Genomic DNA, 25,854 nt, shown 5'->3' with positions numbered 1-25,854 from the left:
TTTGCAGCAACATGGATGTCCCTGGAGAATGTCATTCTAAGTGAAGTAAGCCAGAAAGAGAAAGAAAAATATCATATGAGATTGCTTACATGTGGAATCTAAAAAAATAAAATAAAATAAAAAATAAAATAAAATACATACAAAATAGAAACAGACTCAGAGACATAGAATACAAACTTGTGGTTGCCAAGGGGGCAGGGGGTGGGAAGGGACAGACTGGGATTTCAAAATTTGTAGATACTGACAGGCATATGCAGAATAGATAAACAAGATTATACTATATAGCACAGGGAACTGTATACAAGATCTTGTGGTAGCTCATAGTGAAAAAAAAACGTGACAATGAATATATGTATGTTCATGCATAAGTGAAAAATTGTGCTCTACACTGGAATTTGACACAACATTGTAAAATGACTGTAACTCAATAAAAAATGTTAAAAAAAAAGAAGATGTGTCATATTTATACAATGGAATACTATTCAGCCATAAAAACAACAGCATAATGCCATTTGCAGCAACATGGATGTCCCTGGAGAATGTCATTCTAAGTGAAGTAAGCCAGAAAGAGAAAGAAAAATATCACATGAGATTGCTCATATGTGGACTCCAAAAAAAGAAAGAAAGAGACAAATGAACATGAATACAAAACAGAAATAGACTCATAGACATAGAATACAAACTTGAGGTTGCCAGGGGGAGGGAGATGGGAAGAGACTGACTGGGAGTTCGAAATTTGTAGATACTGACAGGCATATGTAGAATAGATAAACAAGATTATACTGTATAGCACGGGGAAATATATACAAGATCTTGTGGTAGCTCACAGTGAAAAAGAATGTCACAATGGATATATATATATGTTCATGTATAACTGAAAAATTGTGCTCTACACTGGAAATTGATACAACATTGTAAGCTGACTATAACTAAAAAAAAAAAAGAAAGAATTAGCTATAAAGAAAAAAAAATAAAGAATAGGGAAGATTGCAGCAGGAAGAGGGGGAAGAGGGGTGGGAGATGCCAGAAGAAGATGTCACAGGGTCGAGAGCATAAAAGTAAGAATGCCCCCAAACATTCAGGGAATTGTGAGAGGTCCCGTTCAATGGGGAATGTCTAAGAAGGTTGTGAAAGATGAAACCTAAAGACAGAATCAGAAGCCAGGTGAAAACGGGCTGAAATTTCAGTCTAAGAAACCCACTGTTATGTCCACATATTTTCTGTGTCTTCATGAACATCGTTATGTGCAACCAAGGTTACTGAATTTAGAGCAATCTGTTGGTTGTTTTTAAAAAATCGATGTAAGGAGCTGCTGCTACCCAGATGCTTACTCTTCATGGGGTTGTCTCATCATTACTCATCTAAGGAAGATCTAGGTGTTTGGTCACAATCAGGTTAATCTTTCATTCTCAGTCTACCCAGCAGATAAGGACAATGTGCCCTTGGAAGAAATTTCTTTTTGCATTGCCAGTTCTCTTAGATGTAACCTTATTTTGAAATAAAATGCAAAGTTTCTAGTGTATGGTGCTAAGGAAAAAAAATGTATGTGAACAGGCAGAATAATCTAAACAAAAAACACTTTTGCTTTAGATATTGTGATTTCTTTGGCATCTTAACCTTTAGTCTTTAGGACTGAAGGATTCATCTCCTAGCCAGTCCTAAGTTCATTAGTAGCTTTGATGAGATTCTTAGTCGGAAAACAGAAGTCAGCGAGGAATAGATCAGAAAGAAGTCTGCTTTGATGGCAGAAGTTCCCTACAGAATAGCCTGATGGGGGAAAAATATTAAAAGAGATGAGAATATGGCCTTGATTCCTTAAAACTCTTTTGATATACTGTTAAATGGCTTCATTCATCTCAAATAAGCCAAATGGTCTAGAAAAGAAAGGAAGGTCACAGAATATGAATTACTTAGAAAAGAATAAACGTGGATCCAGATGATCATTTTTTAAAAACTTAGAATGTATATGGAACTCTGGAAAATCAACAGGATGACAGGCATGGAACAAAGCAGGGGGGAAAAGGCAAAAGTAGGAATAGGCCATGTTCAGAAGAGGATCCCCAAAAGGACCATAAGCATCTGAAGAGATACTTCAGTCCACTAGCAGTATGAGTAATGCAACTTAAAACAATAATGGGAACTACTTTTTATCCACTGGGTTGGTGAAGACGAAAAAGTTGGCTAATTCCAAATGAAGCTATAGACCTGGAGAAAAGAAACAGGAACTCTTAGGCACTATTTGTTGAAGTACATTATAGTATAGCTTCTCTGAAGAGGACCCTGACAACATAGCGGAATTAAATTTGCAGTCTCTTTTGTTGGTACCCTCCCCAGAGACAAAAGCCAGCCATAGTTCCATACGGGAACATGGCAAAGATATTAATTGCAGCAGGGAGTTGCAAGTGACCTGAGTATCCATCACCAGATGCAACAGTATGTTGTGCAACAGTTAAAAGCAATGCCCTGGAGACACATCCAGCAAAGTGAAAATATGATAAAAACAATGTTGAGTGAAAAGCAGGAAAAAAATGTATCTCACCAAACAACACTATGCATTTTTATAGACACATATATATCGTAAACATAAGCCAATGCAGTGGAAAGGGTGCCAAACAGGGCAGGAAGGAAACAGTAGTGGAGGTCAGAAATGATGGGGAAATGTTACCATAATATTTTTTAAAGTAGGATCTTCCGTACACCAATAATGAAAAGGTGCCATGAGTTGTGCAAAATGCACAGAGAGAGAAGGAAGGAGGGAAAGAAGGAAGGAAGGAAGGAAGGAAGGAAGAGAGGGAGGGAGGAAGGGAAAGCGGAAGTATAATTATAAAGAAATGATACTTTCATTTCATTCAACTACTTTGTATTGGATGCTTACCAATGATCAGACCCTGTACAGTACCACTTATTCAACAAACAGGGTAGAAACTAAACATTCAAAGATTGTTATTCTTCAGAGTAATCACCTTGGGAAACTAGGTGTTCAGTTTTTCAAGCAGTCATTGCTCAGAATATTTGTGGGCTTGCCATACTTTGAAATCTGATGATTTCCAGCATATTTAAGTGTCATCAGGAAAAAGAAGAAAGTTATCTCATTACTTTGTAAATCACACCTTGCTTGCATATATATGTGGTGTGTGTATTTATGAGCACATACATATAGACATATTAAAAACATATACTACCTACTTTGATCATTCGCCTTACTTATGAAAGATTACTCTGTATAACTTTTACCAGTTTCAAAAAATTAAATCCTTTCCCAAAAGTATTAAGATTTGCCACTCTCTTAGAAAATATGTGGCTGACTCTAAAAGGGTTTTATAAGCAGCAGTAGCATTCTTGACATGTCTTCGCCTACTAGTCACCCCGACCCCAAGGTGATTACTTTAAGGGACAACACTCATTTGCCTGGATGCATTCTTGTACATTTACTTAAAAATAAAAGTGTGCAGAAGTTCAAAGAAAGCTACTCCAATTTACTTTTGTTTGTATTCCTATTCTTTCAGTCATGGATTTGCTTATTCATGAAATAAATGTTTATTGAGTCTTTATGTTAGGGTCTGAGCTCTGCTGAAGACGGAATGAAAAATAAATAACAGCTCATGCCTAAGGTAATTCAAAGCCTGATGATTTTACTTTCATAGTTTGTGGATTTGTGTAAATATCCATGTGGATTAAAGTGACTTAAGCCAAATTTCTGGCCAAAGTTTAACTCCTCTGTTTGAATGAAACTGCTTTATATTCTAGTGAGATTCAACTCTCCACTGAAGGCAAACAGTAGAACAGAAAGATAAGCAATGTTTCCCACACAGTTTTGTATTCAAATTTGGGAGTATATCAGGACCAGGGCCCCTCGGTGTATCTGGCAGAAACCCTCTGAGAGGAGTTGAAAGAAGAAATTTCTCAATATCTAGTGCCTAACTGAGCCCAACCCACCAGAGGGTTCTGGAAGAGGGGCATCTTGCTGCAAATTATTTCTTCAGCCACCATGTATGTCAAATTCCGATTATCCTCCAAGCCCACTTGGGATGGTCTCATCTAATCCCAGAGATAAGGATGATATTTAAGACCTTCACACACTGCCTCAGCCACGTCGGTGGCTGCACTAAGCACAGCTATGGTGCAAATTAATCTCCAAAATTCAGAGGCTTAACCCAACAGTGAAGCATTGTCGGTCAGCAGAGGCTCCACTTCACCTGATAATTTAAGGCTGTCCAGTGTGGGTGTCAGCAGCGTACAGGAGACGTTTAAGAACAGATAAAGGAAAGAACTGTTTACAAGATGTCGGTAGGGTGAGGGGAACCACAAAGATACCACAGTATCCCACGGCTCTTAACAGTTGACTGAACCCTAAGGCGTAAAAAAGCTCAACCAGGGAGCAGTTACTGGAATTTAAAAAGCTGTTTCAAGAGTGCCACCTGATAGGAAACTTGTTCAAGAGCAGCTCAGCCAGCCAGCAGCAACCGCCCAGGGAAGAGGCTGGGGATAAGCATCTTAACCTCTCTGTGTTCCTTTCTTCAACCTGCTACTGGCGCCCTCCCAGCCCAGCATGAAGCCAGAGGGAAAGGCAGGCCATTGAGCAGCCATCACAGCAGCCTCCTGGGTGCCGAGCAAAGCAGAGAAGAGAGAAAGGGAGCTTGGAGGAGCCGATGAAAATCACCAGTGCTGCACACCAAGCTGACCAAGGCTCTGTCTGTCTGTGGCTTCATTTTGTTGTCACCATTTCGCTACACTTGTTGCCATGGGCATTCTTCAAGGCAGACTCTGTTGCTGTCTATGGAATCCCCTGCACTCAACAGTGCCTGGTATATGATAGGAGCTCTCCAAATTCGCTCTGTGTGTCTGCTGAATTAATGATCCGGCGCTTGTGTTTCGAGATGGGCACAGAATAGTTACACAATAAATGTTTACCAAACGCACTCATTCAAGGGAATTCCTGAATGTGGACTCAGGCCCAGAGAAGCATGCCTCTAACTGAGCTCCACTCACAATCCCAACCTTCAGGTATCAATGTTCACAGCTAGCGCTTTCTACATTTGATGGCTCTAGGGGAAGAGGTTGAATAATAGCAATCCATCAACAGCTGCGACAATATCTAAATATATATATTTATATATGTAGATACATTCGTCATCAGGCCTTAAAAGGCTTTCTTTGGCATCTGCACAACTTTAAATTAGTTTTAATCACAGTTACTGATGCTCCAGTATGTGCTTTATTCTCACCAAAATTATTTGGGGTAATTTTTGTTGTTATTGGGAAATTGTTTTGTTCAAGATCAGGTTATACTTGTCATTCTAAGTGAAGTAAGCCAGAAACAGAAAGAAAAATACCATATGAGATCGCTCATATGTAGAATCTAAAAAAGAAAAAGAACATAAATACAAAACAGAAACAGACTCATAGACATAGAATACAAACTTGTAGTTGCCGGGGGGAGGGGGGTGGGAAGGGACAGACTGGGAGTTCAAAATTTGTAGATACTGGCAGGCATATGTAGAATAGATAAGATTATATTGTACAGCACAGAGAAATATATACAAGATCTTGTGGTAGCTCACAGCGGAAAAAAAATGTGACAATGAATATATGCATGTTCATGTATAACTGAAAAATTGTGCTCTACACTGGAATTTGACACAACATGTAAAATGACTATAACTCAATAAAAAATGTTAAAAAATTAAAAAAATAAATTACAGAAAAAGATCAGGTTATTCTTTCATTTATTTAACAAATGTTTACTGAGTAGCTACTATCTTTCTGGTGCTTATGCTACAGGGTTGACCAGACAGTTCTTGTCCCTTAAACATCCACAGTTTTGTGGGAAAGATTAGTATGCAGGTAATTACTACACAGCGTGATTTTTTGCTGCAATAGGAATAAGCACTGGGCACCATAGATGCACATGGTGAAAAGGACAGTTGATCTAGTTTTAGGAGATTCAGGGAAGACTTCCTGGAAGAAGTGACTTCCAAACTAGGAGGCAAAGCACAAGCAGGAATCTGAACATAAGCAGGGTAGAAAGAGAACAATATTGCAAGCAGAATGAATACCATCCATAATGATGCAGAGACAACAGAATATTGTTGGAACTTTACATAGTTCAGTTTGGCTTCAAGCTAGCATGTGAAGGATGGAGAAGTGACCAGTGAGGCCCCAGAACATGACAGGGACAGATCACAGAGGTTTGTCTGTCATATTAAGGAGCTGGGATTTTTCCCCTGGGGCACTAGTGTATAGAGGTGGAATGCTGGATCACTGAGTGTTATAACCACGGGAATGACATCATCAGAAATTAATTTTAGAACTGCTTTTGTAGTGGAAAGTTATCTTCATCAACCCCCCTGCTTTGAAGCCCCACCCGAAATAACACACTGTATAAGTAAAAACAGTATACCTACTTTGCAGACACATCTTAAGGAAGATCCTGCTGTCCCTTCATAGCTACCACTGCAAGTGTAAACACTTCCCGCCAGACTGTCATCTCCTCCTGAAAGAAACTTCATTGACAACCAAAATAAAGTCAAGGAACCATAAACAGAAACCGACCAGGATTGTGTAAAGCAGGAAGTTATTTTAGTTCCAAATAGAAAATGCCCCACAATCCTGTCCTAACAAGAATTTCCAGCGAGAAGTTGCTTCTCAAAAGAACCAACAATTTAAATCAACCATGTCTCCCAGTGAATTCCCAGCCCTGGATCAGTATTAGGCATTTGCTCCTGCCTCTCACTTCCCTTTCAAGCTGTGTGAACCACTGGCCTTTACCTGTTCTCATCATTCCTTGTCACCTGCTTCGGCTGGAAATAAACATGAAAGATCATTACTGAAAAGAAGAAAGAGGAACTGGTATTTATGGAGCCCCTGTTCAAGTCACGTTAGATATTTCCTGATACCTTCAGTATGTTCATTTTGTCCTTATAGCATTTACCTGTGAGGCTGGTAAAATCCCTGTTCTGCACGTAGGAAACTGGACCTCGTGGTGATTCATTCCTCCTGTCCCTGTGCCAGGCGCTGGGGCACTGGGCTAGAAGTTCAGAGCCACTGGGCGTGGTCCAGGAAGGATTTGAGGTCAGATTCCTTCATCTCATGCCTTTTCAACTACATCATAAACAGGGCTTGGCCCCTCTTATCAAGATCTTTAGTTACTGGTGCCAGTGCTCACACAGCTGGCCAAGGTTCTGGTTCCCCGGCTTTCCCTCCCTGTGGCATTCTCAGCTTATGCCTACCTGCCCGTGCAGACTTTGGAGTTCTCATATGACTTTGCCCTTGGGTGTCGGTAGCCTCCTGGTTCCTGATTGCTCACCCTACACCCTGTTTCCTCTTTGCTTTGTGCCCAATTCTGAGCAACTTGTGCTCCAGTGTCCCAGCTCCACTCTGTCCCCTCAAACCCCCATCTGCCCAGCACCCCCCCAGGCAGAGCCCAGTTTCCTCCCAGTTGCCAAGCACCTGTCGCAGTCTCCAGCCCAAGGCCCGCCAGTCCTTTGGATCATACCCATAATCAAAAGAGATCTTTAGAAACTGCTCATTTCCTCCAGTTCCTACTATTGATTATTGAAAAAAAAATTTTTTCCTTATTTTTCCAAATTAATTCATAAAGAGCTTCATGATGAGACACTAAAGCTTTGTTTTGATTAAAGACTTAGGATCCAGTTAGACCCAATTATTTCTTACAAACCGAATACAGACAGTAAAATCAGGTTTAGGAGTAGATTTGGTCCAAGAATATAAAGAATCGCAAGGCTGTGAGGGCTCTGGACGGCCATTCGGCTCGCCTTTGCCTTCAGGTTGGAACGTGGCTAAGTTCATGAGGGAGAGAGACGGGGGGAGGGGAGAGAGAGGATGAGGATCACATTTTCACAAAAAACTTCAAGGGATCGTCTGTTTAGGACATCCTTCACCAAGGGCCATTCGCACTGGAGATCACCAGATTTAAGAGTCTTAGCTTCAAAGAAAACAGGGTTTGAATACTTTTTATAAAGGGAGAGAGTCTTTTCAGTGGCAGTTACCCAACTTGTAAAAGTCAGTGTGTAATGGCAAGAAATACAGGACATAGTTCTGGTTCTCTCTATTTTTTTTTAATATGGGTAACTTTTTAACTAATAATAATTTGTTTTCTGATCCAAGGTAAGATACTAATGATAAATCTCATGCTTCAGGCCACAGAATAATTACTGCAGAGAACAGAGTTCCCTGGCCTGTGTTTGAAACAAGACAGACAGAGAGACAGACAGACAGACAGAGCCACAATGCACACTGTATCAACCCATCTTTCCTCCTTGCAACCCTCCCTGAGCCACTTCAATGTCCCAGCCATGATGCATTGACTTTGAAACAAGTGATACAGCTTTAGCCACAGTATATAAATCTCCGATTTTTGCCAATCCTTACAAAAAAGTCTTCCTTTATTTGCCAAGCTTAACCTCCTCCCTCTAAGTAAAATGAAAATTATTGTCCTGCTAGTTAATAGAAAGAAAATAACACAGTACCTGTGTTAATACATGACTCTCTCAGGCAGTGGAAGCCTGGTATAGAGGCTCTTGTTTAGGACAGGTTGTAGTGAACTCACAGCAGGGCAGTGCCCGTCGGGTAGCACTACTTAGAACCCATGTTTGACTCAGATTTGTTATATCCAATACATAATAAGTTTGTTTTTTTCCTTAATATTTTAAGATATTAAATAAAACAATAAACATAAACACCATAGTATTAGGATTAGAACTGGACAAATATGGATTTAAGTAGAGACTTTGCCAATTATTAGCTGGATGGCATCCAGCAAGTAATTTAATCTGAGCTGTTGAAGAGATTAAAGTAAGAACTATGGAAAAGTAAAAATGATGACACTGACCTCCTAGGATTAATGTTAGGATTTAAAGTAATAGGCAGTGTCCAGCCTATAAAAAATTTCAGCAAATGACATTTTATCCTTATTACTTAGTTCTAATGTTTGCCTCATACTTGCTCTTGGATTTAGATATTAAAAGAAATTCCCACATTGTTTCCACCTAAGATACACATTTTTGTAGGTAACATATCCAGTAATTAGGAGCCTCAATTTAGAAATTCCAGAATGGGTCTGCTTACCAGGATGCATTTACTTAAAAAAGAAACACTCTTATGCTGGTGAAATCAGACTTCTTGGTTGAAAGTAAGATTTCTAGGCCCTTGGTGTTCAGACTGAAGCCAGAGGATCAGCAGCAGAAGCAGTAGCAGGAGCTTGTCAAAGGCTATATTGCCTTTCTTTAAAGAGATACAAACAGCGAAATGGGGTGAGCCTCTGGTGACAAGGCACAGGGCCACACCGAAAGGCACAGTTACTCCTTAGGTCAAACCCATTCCTAATAGGCAAAAATGTGGGCTCAGTGTTCCCAGATCATAAGAGTTTTCCTTTTTTTTTTTGAAGGGGAAGCTGAAATCTGAACTTGTAAATGAAATCTCACAATATTTAAGCATTGGTGATTTACTTTTAAAGGTTTAAATATTTTGTGGCAAACACATCTACGGGACAGCTATGGCTCATGATGCGCTAGAGTGTGACCTCTGCTCTAAAGAAACCTACAGGCGTCTACGGTACCCCAGAGAAAGAGGGAGGGAGATACATAATGTAAAATATGAAGTTTGATAAGTTCAGACAACAGTGCGACTACAAATGGCAAGATTAAGTGGACAGAAGGGGGAATGCACGCACATTAAGAAACAAGCAGTCAAACAAACATGCATCAAGAAGAAAACCGAGTGATGCAGCCAAAATGCAAAGAAGAGAAGAGGGAAGACATTTTACAGTAACGAACAACAGCAACAAAGTTGCTGGACTACTGTCAGTGACAAGGACACCTGGGGCGAGACACACCACTCTCCAGCAAAGATAAATGTGACCTGGGAGAATAAATCCCTTGCTGTAAAAATCCTGTCCCACTTACATCAGGTGTGCTGTGTTCAGTGAGATATTAACAAGTAAGGGGCAAATCCTCACAAGGTCACTAGAAGAAGGAAAAATGAAGAGCAGATAGGTGTGGGTCTGCTGCACCTGGTACCCATAGGTGTGGGCCTCAATACATCCTTTCCTTAGCTTAAATAATCACTTAAAAACTGTATCACATTGTCTCTTAGGCAGATGCAGCCATGAAATGTAACTGTTTCTAAAAACCTTTACCTCAACATAGTTTAAATCAGCGTAATTTTAATCCTTGTTACTAATCAGGTTGAATATTTTTCATCCATTTATGACACCTTTTTGGCCTTATTTTATGAATTGTCTCTTCTTACCCTTGGCCATTCATCTATTTAAAATACCATGTTGACTATCAAGTTTGCAATTTTAAAAACTGGAGTTATGTAATGCTAGTTAACACAGAGTGAAACTGGCACTCTCATCCAAGACTGGTGAGAGTGTACAGCCCTTTGGGAAGCAATCTGATTTCTGATTTCAAGACAGTTTTACGTCCTTTTAATTAATAATATCACATTTAGGAATATACGCTAAGAAATCCACCTGAAACATATAAAAAAATACTTTATGAGCAGAGATATCCAGAATATGAAGTGTTTACAATAGTGCAATCCTGAAAACAGCCTACAAACCCACAATAGGCGAAGTAACCTCCTGTGAGGTTTTTTTTTAATATTATGGAAAATGTTTGTATTTCATAAAAGAAGAAAGAAGTTGTTTAAATGCTATTATCACAAATAAGCATAGAAAAGTGACTGAAAAGGAAAAAATCTAAGTGTTGGCTGATAGGATTTTGGATGTTTTTTTCCTGAGCTAATATTTTTCCATATTGTCTCCAGATGAATGTGTATCATTTTTAATCAAACACATGCTCTGTCATGAAACCTGATATACCCTCATATAATTGCATTTCTTTAGGTCTTGAAGAATTTGAATTGGAGCCCATTTAAAGATGGTTGATAACCTATGGATGAATGCCTGAATAACATAGATGGTGAGTGGAAAGTGGTAGTTGGTATGTAGGTGATAGAAATGCTGTGTTAGAGGGTGTACCAATTAGGGATCCTATCTGCAGCTGAGAGAAACACATCGTGACTATTTTAAACATAAAATGGTTTTCTTAAAGGTTATTGAGTAGTTCACTGAATCTCCAGGAGAGCCCTGGATAGAATAAAGGCTGGAGCACCCAAAAAACCCCACTGAAAATCATTCTGAATCCCTGATGAAGATAATTCTGCTGCCTCCACTGGGCTGGGCCACTGCACTTTGCTTCACAGATAATGAAGGCTACCACTGCAGCCACTAGGGGTTCAGTATTAATGCCACAGAGATGATCACTTTCATTGGGATCGATTAGTGTGGCCTCAGCTTCATTTCAACACTAACTTCTGTGTCTAAGTTGGAAGTGAGCACATGTGTATCCTAAGTAACGTGCTCGATCCAAGCTGCAAGGGAGACAGGAAAGCATCTAGCACTTTAAGCTTTTGTAATGGGAGGTGGGCTCCTTCTCAAGATGGGAAGAAGTCCTGAAACTTAGGAAGGAGGTTCCTGTACTGCTGACAAAAATAAGGACAAATGTCCACAGCAGAAGATGTATCACTCAGGACTTATGAAGGAACAGTTCCATCATGATGCCCTGGAGACCCAGCTGGCATCTGTATAGGTAAAGGCTTGAACCACAGCTTCTCTGAGTCTTGGCAGAAGAATTTGTGATTCCCCAGGAACACGAGGGGATAAAAGGTCTCTAAGAAACAGCTATGAAACCATTTACCACTTGCCTTTCTATCTCCCCTCCTTGCCTCCTGGGTTTCAGATGAAGTGTAGGATTTTTGTTCCACCCTCTTCAGAGCTGAGATGCAGGATATTAAACTTCTTAGCTGCCATCTAGAACTGGCTTCTCAGCAACAGTGTATTTCACAACGTGGGTTTCATTCATCTGGCTCCTTTTGTTTTGATGTCATCCTTTTTGGTGCACAGAACAGAGACCTGGGGACGGATTACTCTCTGGGTATGTAGTAAACTGTCCAAGTCGATAAGTGGCTCATTATATCTTCACGGGTCAAATCAGCTAGGCACCAGCCTTGGCTTCGCCTTGTGTTATATATGTGTCCAACCAAACCTGCTCAAAGAGAAAGAAATGAATTGACCTATTTAACTGAAAACTGGACCCAGGAGCTCTGAGGAAATTATGATGCAGTCTCTCTCATCATTATAGACTGTTAGCTTCTATGTTTAGTTTTGCTTTCAGAACAAGCTAGCTCCACAAGATGGCTCCTGGAATATCTGGGTTCATAAAATCCTTAGAGATAACAATCCGGTGGAAACAGTTTCTCTTTTCTAAACATTGCAATAGTATCCACGAGATTGAATCTCACTGAACCGATCTGGATTATGAATGGACTATGAAAACTGGCTAGGCCTCTGCTACGGTCTTACTTTTGGAGGCAAGAATGGTACTATCCCCACCTAAGCTACACGTAGTGAGAGTGGGGGAGTTCAGCTCATTAAAGGAAATGTAAATGCCTGTTACCAGAAGGGGAAAAAGTGATGCTGAACAATCAAAACATAGGTCTTGGCTAAATGCAGAGTCTGGCTCAGTCAGCCTGAGATGACCAGAGATTCCGCATTGCTAACTAGCTCCCAGGCAGTTCTGATTTAATGTTGGCTTAACTACCATAATTTATTGCCATAGCACAATATTTATAGAGAGAGGTATTATATAATTTCCAAAATAGTTTATATATAGATAGTTATTATGTATATCTAGTATACAGCATATTAACATATAAAATACAATATATATAATATGACATATATAGCATGCATTACAAACGTTATATACCATATGTAACCATAGGTATACAAACTATGTAATTGATTAGATATAGATCTGGATATTTAGCTTATATGTATAATGTAGCTCCAAAACTTCATAGAAACTGATTTTTCAAATGTTTTCAATGGTGGATATCAAAATGCCACCTGTGTGTAATTGAACACACACATACACACATATGTATCCTCAACTATATACATTTGGTATTTTGATATCCATCAGTGACAACAGTTGAAAAATCAGTTTCTATAAAATGATAGAAGGAAATTTTCATTTAAACAAAAAGGAGTGGGTGAAACTGCTTCTTTGGGTAATACTGGTGACTCCAAAAAGAAAAGAAAAAGACTGAGCTCATTAATGTTCAAATGAGGGTGCATTTGAATTGAGGTTAAGAAGTACTTGGCGTGGGAGGATCCCTGAGACAGTTTAAGGCTGTGAAACAAATTCGGTGTTTCAGAAGAAAATGATAGAAAATTCTACTTAATGAGTACACAGCAGACTAATTATTGTAAAGAAATATGTTTAATTGAAACGAAGTCTGCTTTCTAATGATTATACTGACCATAAACCAGTTTGGAAAGCCCCAAGGATTGCTAAAGACAATATACATAAGGGCTGCAGGGGAAGTTGCACGAGGAGGGTAGGCGTGTGCTTGTGGTTTAAAGTCAGCATTCTAGCACTCCTAGGCTCTTTTAATAGAATATTCCCTGATTCCTTGAGGAAATGCTTAGTTGAACAGAGTACTTAGAAACAAAAGAAAGTCATAGAAAAATCATTTTAACACATTTCAGTATGAATTTGGAGAAACAAATTTGTAAAAAAAGAAAAAAAATGTGAAATCCTAAAGTTTCATTCAGAATATCAGGGCTAAAATCCATTCATGGAATCAAAAGATCAACCAAGCCCAGACATCTCCAAGTTGTGGTGGGCCTTAGGAGTGACCCATAAAGCACACTTTCCTGCCTGCTTCATTCCCACCACTACTGGTGGCTTGGTGGACGGGGGGGGGGGAGTGCTTAAAGCAACTGGAAGAGAGTAGGACTGGGAGTTTTAATCCAGGACAACCTAAATTTCCATTGACATATGATTGGATAAAGAAGATTGTGTGTATACATATATATAATATATATGTACACACACACACACACACACACACACACACACACACACACAATGAAATACTACTCAGCCATAAAAAGAATAAAACAATGCCATGTGCAGCAACATCGGTGGACCTGGAGATCTTCATTCTAAGTGAAGTAAGCCAGAAAGAGAAAAGAAAAATACCATATATCACTTATATGAGAAATCTAAAAAAAAAAAAAAGGACACAAATGAACTGATTTACAAAACAGAAACAGATTCATAGACATAGAAAACAAATTTGTGGTTACTGGGGGGAAAGGAGTGGAGGGATAAATTGGGAGTTTAGGATTTGCAGACACTAACTACTATATATAAAATAGATAAACAACAAGGTCCTACTGTATAGCACAGGGAATTATATTCAGTATCTTGTTATAACCTATGATAAAAAAGAATATGAAAAGGAAAATATATATGTTTAACTGAATCACTATGCTGTACACCAGAAATTAACACATTATAAGCCGACTCTATGTCAACAAAAAATAAATGAGTAAATAATAATTTTTAAAAAGCTGAAATAAAGATATATTATGGAAAAAAATAAAAACACAAAACAAAACAAAGACAAGTGACCCTGTCCACCTCTGATTCCTACGAGTATATAGTGATGTGCATGTGAGTATTGGAGTATGAATAGTGTAATGAGACATAGCTTCAAGAAAATTTCAGTCTGGGAGACAATTGATCACAATTCATTCTCTGCCCCTGAACAACCCACTTCTTCCTGAATGGTGGGATAGAAGCAGTAGTGTACTGGGGCCAGCCTGTACCTGCTCACCACACCTGTCAAATTTGTAAGAAACTTGCCAGCTGCTAATTACACACAGCTACTATTAAAATTTAAATTATACAAAGTTACAGCAGATAAATTATACTAGACATACAGATAACACGTGCTTAACAACTCCTAATTATTTTGCTATTTTTTGTTATCTATGTTCTTGAGGTTATCTCCACCTGTTATACCTGTATGATGGATAGACTGTCTACTGCTGTGTGCCTCTTTATAACTCCACTTTCAGTTTTGTCATCTTGGTAGCTTGAAACTGACCACAGCAGAAACATCCGCACCATGGAAATCAGCATGTGCTATAAATCAGAGTTCTCCTCTGCTCTGGGTAGGTGTTAAACATTTACCAGCACACCACTGAATAGAGGCCATTATGGGAACTGCGTCATACTGCAAAGTACCCAAATTTGTGCAGAGCACTTGAGCTCTGGCTGCTGTGTGGAGTAAAGGAAAATGATAATAGGTGCATCTGCAGAAGAAACCAGATGTGGTCTAAGTACGTTGTCATCGTGCGGAAGCTAAGCAGAGAGAACTCGAGATTCCGGCTAGGAGCAGCTGTGATGATAACTTAGAAAAGCAAATAAAAGCATAGAGGTCTAAAGAATTGGATGGGTGGTTGAAACCACAGGAAAATGATTGAACTAAGTAGATTAGCAGGTTTTATAAGGTGGCTCCAAGGCACGGACAGGGAAAAAGCAGTGAAGGTCAGGGACACTGATTTCCACATTCACCTCACATCTTCACTTCAAACAAAAGCCAGTTTTTCTGAAATTTTCTCTTTTTTCTTTATTCAAAACTCTTAAACCTTCAATGTTTGATCTCACATTAAAAAGGAAAGAAACCAGATTAAAACAATTTACATGAAGGTGGGGAGGGTATAGCTCAGTGGTAGAGCGCATGCCTGGAAATGCACGGGGTCCTGGGTTCAATCCCCAGTACCTCCATTAAAAAAAAAAATACAAAAAAATCCTAATTACCTCCCCCCTCCTCCACCAAAAAAAAATTTACATGAAGGTATGATTAACATTCTTTAATACTAGAGCAGAAGTTACACACACACACACCCCTACACACACAGGTTGGCTAGAAACCATTGAGAAAAATGATTGGAGATAAAATTAGTAGCAGATTTATAGGTTCCTAGTTGCTCATTCATTGCAACAAAGCCAGATATAAGACACAAGACCCTAAACCTTGAGCTGTGAACTTGTAAGATGCATAACTAGCACTGGCTTTTATACATTTAACACATTTTTAACTTTAAGTACTGTCTCCTCCCTGGAATGATTCCCTGCTGTAATGTGGCAGAAACTTGGCTTCAGCTGTATCCTGCCAGTTTAGCATTCATGGGTGGTGGGAAACAGCCTCTGCCCTGGCTTCAGCCCTTATAGTTCCAGGTATATGATACACCAAACTGGCAGTAAGAATTGCAACATCAGGGTTTATGGCTGGGAAAGCAACAGTCCTTCATCAGAGGTTGGAGCCCTAGGATTGCTCACCCTAAGACCTGGGCCATAGCCAGCTGCCATGGAGTTTGCAGAGGGCCTGCTCCTTTCCCTGGAGGCTAGTCTGCAGGGTATTTTTCTCAGACTGGTTTATTCTCGTTTCTCATTGACATATAGCCTGGATCCTCCAAGAGATTCTGGGAATGTGAAAGATGATTTCACCAACACATTAATTAGTTTCTATTAGATGGAAAGTTCAAAGAATATTTTTAAAAAGCAGAAAAGTCTCCTGCTGCGTATTTCCTAGTCTTTTTAGAATATCTCATCCTCCTACCAACAGAACAATTATTAGCAAATTAATACCCCTTCTATGAACACCTAGGACAAGAATAAATTTTTTTTTCCCTCAAGTGTCAGCTGCTCGGAGGGTAAGAGTGATGATTTATCACTGATGTCTGTCATGAGCACAGGGTAATAAGTAGTAAACTAAATTTTCTGTCAATTATTTTTCTTCCTTCAAAGAATGTATTTTTGTAGGCATCTGTTTGCCTCCTTAAAAACCACAGGCTGCTGATTTCGAAGGGCTATGTCTTCTTCTGTGTGATAATTAGAGGAAAATTATCTTAATAGGCTATGTCTGTCCTTGGGTAATTTTCTAGTAAGGTCAGATCTGATTATGTCTAAGATTTGAAGAACATTGATGGTACAAATTCCCTGGGGAAAGATTCCTTTCTCACTTCTGGTGTGATGAGGTGCTCAATGCAAAATTGGTCATCCATGATGTTTGGGGTTTTGGCTTTTTTTTTTTTTTTCCTGTAAAATATTGGCATCTGCTCTCTCTTGCCTTTGTAAACATCAACCTAATTCTCTACTTTATGGATTGTAAAGCCATTTTCTATTGGATAAATTTAAATAATTACCAAGATGAAGAACGAACATTATATATATTTCAGGAATAATTTCTATGAGGCATGCATTACTACTAATGATGTTCATTATTTATCCGGGGCTTACTATGTGTTACATACTGTGATCAGTCAATCTGCAGAATGATACTGCCTCTCTACAGAGGTATAGTTAAAAATATACAGACAGAGACTCACGAGAATAAATGACATTCTGCGAAACGTAAAACTAAAATATTTTCCCAGAAGTTTAACAAACTTGTATACCCTCCACCATGCTTAGCAAAACAATTGAGCACTCACTAAATATTTGTTACAACATCGTATCTGTGAACATTCTACAATTAGAAGTCACATCTACTTCATTTCACCTCATAGTATCCTCAAAGGTGGATAAAGACAGGAAAATAACCCCATTTTATGAATGAGGAATGAGCCTCAGGAAAGCTAAGTGATTTGTTCAAGATAAGCAAATCTCTTTACTCCAAAGTTTCTAATTTTATGCCCTCACCACACAGCTTTCCCGTTCATTGTTGGATAGTCTCAACATTTGAGCGTCATTTTTTCTTGACCTAGAGCCCTGAGTTATTTCCTTATAGCTTGTGCTTCGTAAGCTTACTCCTGTGCTCTAAACTTGCACTGTCCTTAGAGTCATTCGGATAAAGTTTATAGACTTAAGCATGACCTAAAAGGCCCTGGAAAGAAAGTAAAACTTTACCTAACTCCTTGGCTTCATCTCAAAGTCCATGGATTCATTCAGCTTCTGAACACCAAGCTCCTTCTTGATAAGGGCTTTCACATATGCTCTTCCCTTTGTTTATAACAGCCTTTCCTCCTCCACCCTTAAGTCACCCAGCTTTTTATTCATCTTTCAGGTTTATGAGTAAGTCACTTACTCATTAAAGGTTTCCCCAACTTCCCACATTAGGTTAAGACTCTCTGTTATTTACTTGCATACATTCCATATATAAAGAAAATGTCAAAAATATACAAAGAACACTTAAAATTCAACAACAAAGAACACGAAATTCGATCAAAAACTGGGCCAAATACCTTAACAGATGCCTCACCAAAGAAAATATGCAGATGGTAAATAACCTATATGAAAAGAGGCCCCAACATCCTATGTCATTGTGGAAATGCAAATTAAAACAACGAGATACCATTACACACCTATTAGAATGGCCAAAATCTGGAACATTGGCAAAAACAAATGCTGATGAGGAGGTGGAGCAAGAGAAACTCTCATCCATTGCTGGTGGGCATTCACGATGGTACTGCCACTTTGGTGGTTTTTTTAACCAAACTAAGTATACTCTAACCATACAATCCAACAGTCATGCTCCCTGATATTTACTCAAAGACTTGAAAACTTGTATCCACAAAAAAACCTGCACATGGACGTTTATAGCAGCTTTATTCATAATTGCCCAAATTCGAAAGTAACCAAGATGTCCTTAAATAGGTGAATGAATAAACTGTGGTATATCCAGACAATGGAGTATTATTCAGTGCTAAAAAGAAATGAGCTATCAAGCCATGAAAAGCCTTGGAGGACATTAATTGCATATTATTAAGGGAAAGAAGCAATCTGAACCAACTTTATAGCACTTTGGAAAACTGGAGACAATAAAATGATCAGTGGTTTCTAGGCGGTAGGAAGGAGGACTGAATAGGGAGAACAGAGAGGATTTTCAGGGCAGTGGAACTCCTTTGTATGATATTATAATGATGGATATATGTCATCATGTCCAAACCCATGGAATGTACACCACCAAGAGTGAACCTGTAATGTAAACTATGAACTTTGGGTAACAGTGACGTGCCAATGTAGTTTCATCCTTGGTATCAAATGTACTATTTTGGTGAGTGATGCAGAAATGGGGGCTGCTATGTACGTGCATGCCATTGGTCTTTTACGCCAGTTACTTTGAAGGTTTTTCTCTTTATTATTGCTTTTAAGAAATCTAATCGTGATGTATTTTGTTATGTATTTCTTCATATTTCCAATTCCTGAGGTTCATTGAATTTATTAGATCTGTGCATATAATTTAGATAAGACTTGGAAATGTTTCAGCCATTGTTTCTTCAAAAATGTTTTTTCTATCTCTGTCTCCTTTCTGAAGCTCTAATTATAAGTATATTAAAACACTTGAGAATATTCCACTGCTCACTATGCTGTACATTCTTTTGGTCTTTTTTTTCCTCTATGTGTTTCATCTTAGTTTTTATTACTAGGTCATATTTGATTTTTTTCTTCTGTGTCTAGCCTACTATTAATCCTCTGCAAAGTATTTTTCATCTCAGACACTGTAGTTACCATATTTGGAAGTTCAATTTGAGTCCTTTTGACATGATATGCTGAATTTCACTCTCTTTTTAAAAATATGGAATACATTTATAATAACTGTCTTAATGTTCTTTCTACTGATATCATTTCTTGGTCTGTTTATAGTGGTTGATCATTATCTTCAATATGATTCATATTTCCTGCTTTTCGCATGCCTGGTAATTTTTAACTGGATGCCAGATATCATGAACCTTATCTTATTGGGCACTGGACATTTTGTATCCCTTAGTACTCTTGAGCATTGGTCTGTGATTCAGTTGAGGTAACTGGAAATGGTTTGAGTCTTTTGAAGCTTTTTAAAAAGCCTTGTGAGGCAGGACCAGAACAGTCTTTTGTCTCAGGCTGACTTTGTCCCAGTACTGAGACAATACTTTTCTGAGTACTCTATCCAGTGCTCATTAATTAGGTGATCTTACAATCTGGATTGTGGAAGCATGAACTATTCCTGTCCCTGCTTGATTCCTGGGATTGTTCCTCTGCTCATTTGGAACACTTCTTCCCTCAACTCAGATTAGTTACCTCCATGTGCTGATAAGCACTTACCTGAAGATTTAAGGGACCCTCTCCTGAACCCTAAGCTTTCTCTGCATGCAACTCTCCTCTTCCGTATGCTGAGAACTCTCGATCCCTTTGCCCCCCTCAAATTCCCAGCTTCAGCACCTCAACTCATGGAGATAGCTGCCCTTCACAAGCGTCTCCCTTCTCCTGTGCTCTGAAAACTCTCTGAGCTGAGAAAATCAGAGGGCTCATGTCATTTCTTTCCCATCTCCATGGGCTCACTGTCCTTTGCATGGCCTGATATGCACTATCTGAAAACCAGTGTCTCACATATTTTGTCTGGGATTTAGCTGTTTCAGCCACGAAGGGAAATCCAGTCCCTGGTTATTCTATTTGGGGCGGAAGTCAAGTGGTGTTGTTTTTGATGATAAAGGAAACTTGCATATATTCACAGAGGAAGATAGATCGAGTATAAAGTGTAAATTGAAAATGGAAGACAGAGAAGGAAAAATTAATGGGTTAATTTCCTAAAGGAAGTACAAAGTGGGGATAATGAAAAGCTGAGATGGGGCTCAACTTTGGATAGAGGAAAAAAATCACTCCTCACAAAACAGGAAGACAGGAGAAGAATGATGGTGATGAAGCTGAGAAATTGAGATGCAGGGTTCACTTGGTCAGCTGGTATTTCTTGAGCTCCTATTATGTAATGTGAATAAATGTCAGCTATTTCCTGCAATGTGGGAGAGACGATGGAGGAGGGAGAGAGTGAAGTGTGAGTCCCAGCCCCACTCGCCCAAATCACTCTCTTGTCAAATCTTCATTCCTGAGCTTTCCATATGCTTGATAGAAGTGAGGAGTGGGGGCCTCATTACTTGGTGCCTCCACTGGACTTTTCAGTATAATATCCTGTTACATGACAAGGGATCTGAGACAAGTGAAAATACAATATCAATTTAGTGAAGCGAGTGTTCTGTGTGGAATGAGCAATCAGGTAGGGGAAACACACTGGGTGGCAGTGGACCCTACAGAATCTTCAATAGCCAGAAAACTGCTGCCATAAAAAACCGCCCTTATGGAACCCTCCTACACTGCTGGTGGGAATGTAATTTGGTGCAACCACTATGGAAAACAGTATGGAGATTCCTTAAAAAACTAAAAATAGACTTAGCAAATGATCCTGCAATCCCACCCCTGTGCACTACTTACAGTAGCCAAGATTTGGAAGCAACCTAAATGTCCATTGATAGATGAGTGGATAAAGAAGATGTAGTGTACACACACACACACACACACACACACACACACACACACACACTGGAATACTACTCAGCCATAAAAAAGAATTAAAATAATACCATTTGCTGCAACATGGATGGACTCAGAGATTATCATATTAAGTGAGTAAGTCAGAAAGAGAAAGACAAATATGTCACTTATACACTTATACATGGAATCTAAAAAAATGACACAAATGAACTGATTTACAAAACAGAAGCAGATTCACAGACATAGAAAACAAGCTAACAGTTACTGGGAGAAAAGGATGGGAGGGATAAATTGGGAGTTTGGGGACTTGAAGATACTAACTACTACGTGTAAAAAAGATAACAAAGTCCTACTGTATAGCATAGGGAACTATACTAAATACCCTGCAATAACCTATCATGAAAAAAATGAAAAGGAACATACACACACACACACACACACACACACACACACACACACACACATATATATATATCTGAATCACTATGCTGTACACCAGAAATTAACACAACATTGCAAGTTGACAATACTTCAATTTAAAAAAAAAAGAAAAAATGAATTACCCTTATGGCCTAAAGGAATTATCCAGAAAATAGCTATGGGTTAGAGGAGTGGTTAAAAAAAGAAAAAAAGGATGTTCCATTAGAGGGAAAATAATGTATAAAAATTTGGAGGCAGGAGAGTTATTGGAACTGTAGATGGATTCACAGGACTAGTGGAGGTCAGAAAGCTCATCAGAAGCTACACCCCAGAAACACCTTGAATGCATTATGGAGTGACTGAAATGGATCCTGACAACAGTAGATAATTCTAGAGGAGTTTTAAGTAAAGGTGTGACTGCAATCAATTTTGTATTTAGAAATCATTCTAATAGCAGTGTAGAAAATATGAGAGAGGGGAAACAAGACTGTTAGAGTACTCATTGTGAGAAGGGAAGCATCCTGAGCTAGAGTGAGAACATGGGGATGGAGAGAAGTGGGTGTACCCTGGAGAATAAGATGGGAGAGCGAGCTGCCAGAATTATAACTGGGTAAACATGTGACTACCAAGGGAAACACCCAGATGTTTATCTTGGATAACTGGATTGATGGTCTTGTTTTTGGTGAAGCAAGTCTTACTGGTTAGATATCCTAAAATCCCTTGTAAAGTAAGATAAAGTAGGGAAGGTTGGCATGGTTTAGATTTGCTTTCATACACCGAACATATTGTCTACTTGTGCCAAGCACAAAGATGGGGAAAGTGAAAGAAGCTATGGGATAATAAGTGAGAGAAATAGTGGGGAGGGGTGGTGGAAGACATTGACACCTCCAAATCCCTAAGGCCCTGTCTAGGTTAGATACCATGAATTAGTAATGGAAATAAAGGTCTTGATTATGACATTTTTCAGCACCCCTAGGCAGTATGAGAGTGGAATCAGAGAGCAGATGCAGGTGGTGGGTTGAACCCACACTGCAGAATATGAGACAGTGTGGATACATTTGTAGTAAAGTCCAAAATGTGAGGCAATATCTGGGACTGATACAAACATCTGTAAAATGCCTGGCCATGAGCACAGGCTGGATGGGGAAGCCAGAAAAGGCAGAATGGAGTCAGTGAGAGAATTAGGAGGGAGTGAAAGGCTGGAGGCCAATGGACTGAGAAATGAAGAAGAGTTAGATGGATAGGAGATGTTAGTACTCAAGGGAATAGCAGTGATGAAATTCCAAGTAATGAGGTGGGTCCAGATGTGATCAACTCACTGTAGGTAGCAAGTGGTCATAAGGCAAAACTGTCGAAAGTGTCATGAGTATGAATGATGCCATTCTAAAAAGTGGGAGGAAGTCTGTGAGCAAGGTAAAAGTCAAGCTGAAGGTCAGGAAACCATGGAAACAGGATGGGGAAAGAGCAGAAAAGTGAAACTGTGAAGAGCTCATGGTCCATAGTGTGGAGACAGAAATATGGGGCAGGGTTGGGATTTTTTTCTTTCTTTGACTCCAGAGCTGTTGCCTTCATTAGAAGGAAACTGGTATTATCAAGAGTAAACAGGTTTTGGTAGTGACCACAAGAGGGAAAACCCATTCTAGGGAGGAATTCACTTTCAAACAAATAATATGTTACAGTAATAGAAGACGCCTCAATGACGAGTTCCTTTCATCCCGCTGGTCATTGCAGAAGCATGCAGAAGAGGGAAAGAGGTGCAGTTAGGGTTGGTTGGGGACACATGGTACAGCAAGGACGGTGCTGGAAGGGCTACAGTGGAAAGCTCTCCCCTTGGTGGCAATTTTTTAAACAAGCACAACTGAGGCTCTTCTGACTATTAACACTTCTGGAAACTTCAGTCATTTTAAGCACATTCACCGAAATTTGGGGGGGTCCATTCCTGTGGCTGAGCATCTTCACAATGAACACTTCACGATGAGTTCTTCCATTTGAATGTTAAGTAGTTATTGAGAACTATCCCTGACAATCGGGGTCTGAGCACAGAGAGAGTTTTCAATGATCAAACAAATAAAATTTCCTATTAAATAAATACCACACATTAGATAGCAGGAAGTTACTGCCAAGACATGGAAACAACCTAATGTCCATTATCCAGATGCCTGGGTAAAGAAGTTGTGGTATATTTATACAATGGAATACTACTCAGCCAAAAAAAAGAATAAAATAATGCCATGGGCAGCAACATGGATGGACCGGAAGATTGTCATTTTTAGTGAAGTATGCCAGAAAGAGAAAGAAAAATGCCATATGATATCACTTATATGTGCAATCTAAAAAAAGACAAATGAGCTTATTTGAAAAACAGAAACAGGCTCACAGACATAGAAAACAAACTTATGGTTACCTGGGGGAGAAGGGAGTGGGAAGGGATAAACCGGGAATTCGAGATTTGCAGATACTAACTACTGTACATAAAATAGGTAAACAAGGTCCTACAGTATAGCACAGGGAATTATATTCAATATAATATGAAAAGGAAGATACAGACATGTATAACTGAATCACTATGCTGTACACTAGAAATTAACACATTGTAAACTGACTATACTTCAATAAAAATAAATATTAAAAAATGTCAGGAAGTGATGACTTTAAGAGGTGGAGAAGATAGGAGATATATTCAAAAGGTTTCACCCACACCCTGTTTTGTGGTTTCTACCCTGATGCTGCCACCACACCTCTGAGTTTCACTTATTAAAATAATAAAGAGGTAGAATGACTAAAATCTGCTGACCAATGCAAGGGCTAAACCTGACAGACAAGATCAGTGTTCAATTTGGAGAATGTCTGATGATGTTACCTAATAGTTATTCCAACCTGATCTACATGTGTATGCTGCTGTGTGTGGTTTCATTTATCTTCAGCTGAGTGTGTGGTTTCATTTATCTTCAGCTGATCTTTGAGAAAATTAATCTCATCTTCTTTCACTTATAAAATATTGACATTAAAAATAAATATAAAATGGGACTTATTGGGGGCAGGGAATCCAAACCATACACAGCACCTTTTCTAAAAAAGAATCTTTTTAAGTGTTTCAAAGACAACAATTTATAGGTTTCAGACAGGTGTAATCAAAAAGCGAAATTTTGTGTGGAAAATATAACCTATGTAACACCATGTGCATGATGTGTGCGTGTGTGAAAATTAGAAAAATAGCAGTCATCATATCAGCTACCATTTAGGGAGCGCTTATTACGTGCTAAACTCCTTCCATGTCCTATCTTGTTATTCGCACACCCACTCCGGGTAGATAACCTCAGCCCCGTTTCACAGACGAGCACGCCACTGGCGCGCAAAGCAGCTGGTTACCTGCCCGGCATTCACTGCCCATAGTTGTTGGAGCTGAGCCATCTGCCTCCAACACGCGACACTGTCCTTAGTGGTGTTTTAAAAATCCCACGAGAGTCTCATCTAAAGCTGATCCACTCCACTTTTTAGGTGTGACTAATGACCTTAATTCTACTTTCTGAGTCACAGCTCCAAGACCTGTCTTGCAGTTAAATTGAGGAAAGTGGGGTAGGGGAGCTGCGACAGTTGGGGGTGGACAGGTGGAAGAGAACAGGTGAAAAGTAAGAGGAGGGATAAAAGGAACAAAGGAACAAATAAAGAGCAGGGCAGGGAGGGCCCGGGCGTCGAGACGCTCCAGGAGCGCTGGGCGCTGACAGGTAAAGGGGGTCAGGTGAGCGGAGCAGGAAAGACCCGACCAGGTGGCAGCGGCACCTGTGCACGTGACCCGCGCTGGCGCCGGGGTGGAGGCGCACTCACCTGGGCCCACGTGACGGGGCGGGGCTCCGCCAAGCCGAGCGCAGCTCGGCCACGCCCCCCTCCCGCGCCGCGCGCCCGGACCCGGTGGACCCGAGCGGCGGCTGCGGCTGCGGCGGCGGCGGCGGGAACCCGGGCGGCGGAGGCGGGCGGAGGGAGGCGGCGGCGGCGGCGGCGGCGGCGCGCGGAGACGCAGCAGCGGCAGCGGCAGCGGCAGCATGTCGGCCGGCGGAGGGCCAGTCCCGCCGCCCCCGAATCCCGCCGTGTCCTTCCCGTCGCAGCGAGTCACCCTGCCGGCCGGCCCCGACATCCTGCGGACCTACTCGGGCGCCTTCGTCTGCCTGGAGATTGTAAGTGGGGCCGCCTGGACGAGGTCGCGCCCCAGGTAGCATCCTGGCCCCTCGGGCTGTCTCCCACAGCG

At 40.0% G+C, this 25,854-nt stretch overlaps 2 protein-coding genes and 1 non-coding gene across 3 annotated transcripts in view; 2 read left to right on the top strand and 1 right to left on the bottom strand.

Moving 5' to 3' along the window:
- Positions 1 to 12,039: 12,039 nt before the first annotated feature.
- Positions 12,040 to 25,655, bottom strand: LOC116659723. The gene is made up of 2 exons (XM_032467544.1): positions 24,981 to 25,655; positions 12,040 to 12,071 (listed from the first exon to the last, which is right to left on the bottom strand). The coding sequence occupies exon 1, from the start codon at positions 25,651 to 25,653 to the stop codon at positions 25,048 to 25,050; it is 606 nt and encodes a 201-aa protein (XP_032323435.1). The 5' UTR covers positions 25,654 to 25,655; the 3' UTR covers positions 12,040 to 12,071; positions 24,981 to 25,047.
- TRNAS-GGA lies at positions 15,599 to 15,671 on the top strand. The gene has a single exon. It is a non-coding gene; the product is annotated as a tRNA-Ser (tRNA).
- MAL2 (mal, T cell differentiation protein 2) overlaps positions 25,523 to 25,854 on the top strand; it is a 21,748-nt gene continuing 21,416 nt past the window's right edge. The window contains exon 1 of the mRNA XM_032467545.1: positions 25,523 to 25,783. Coding sequence (XP_032323436.1) covers positions 25,652 to 25,783 — 132 coding nt within the window. The 5' untranslated portion in view covers positions 25,523 to 25,651. The remainder of the gene's footprint in view (positions 25,784 to 25,854) is intronic.

Source organism: Camelus ferus, chromosome 25, assembly GCF_009834535.1.
Source record: "Camelus ferus isolate YT-003-E chromosome 25, BCGSAC_Cfer_1.0, whole genome shotgun sequence".
NCBI classification, from domain to species: Eukaryota; Metazoa; Chordata; class Mammalia; order Artiodactyla; family Camelidae; genus Camelus; species Camelus ferus.
The sequence above is the reverse complement of the archived record's forward strand: the minus strand, read 5'-3'. Positions and strand labels throughout refer to the sequence as shown.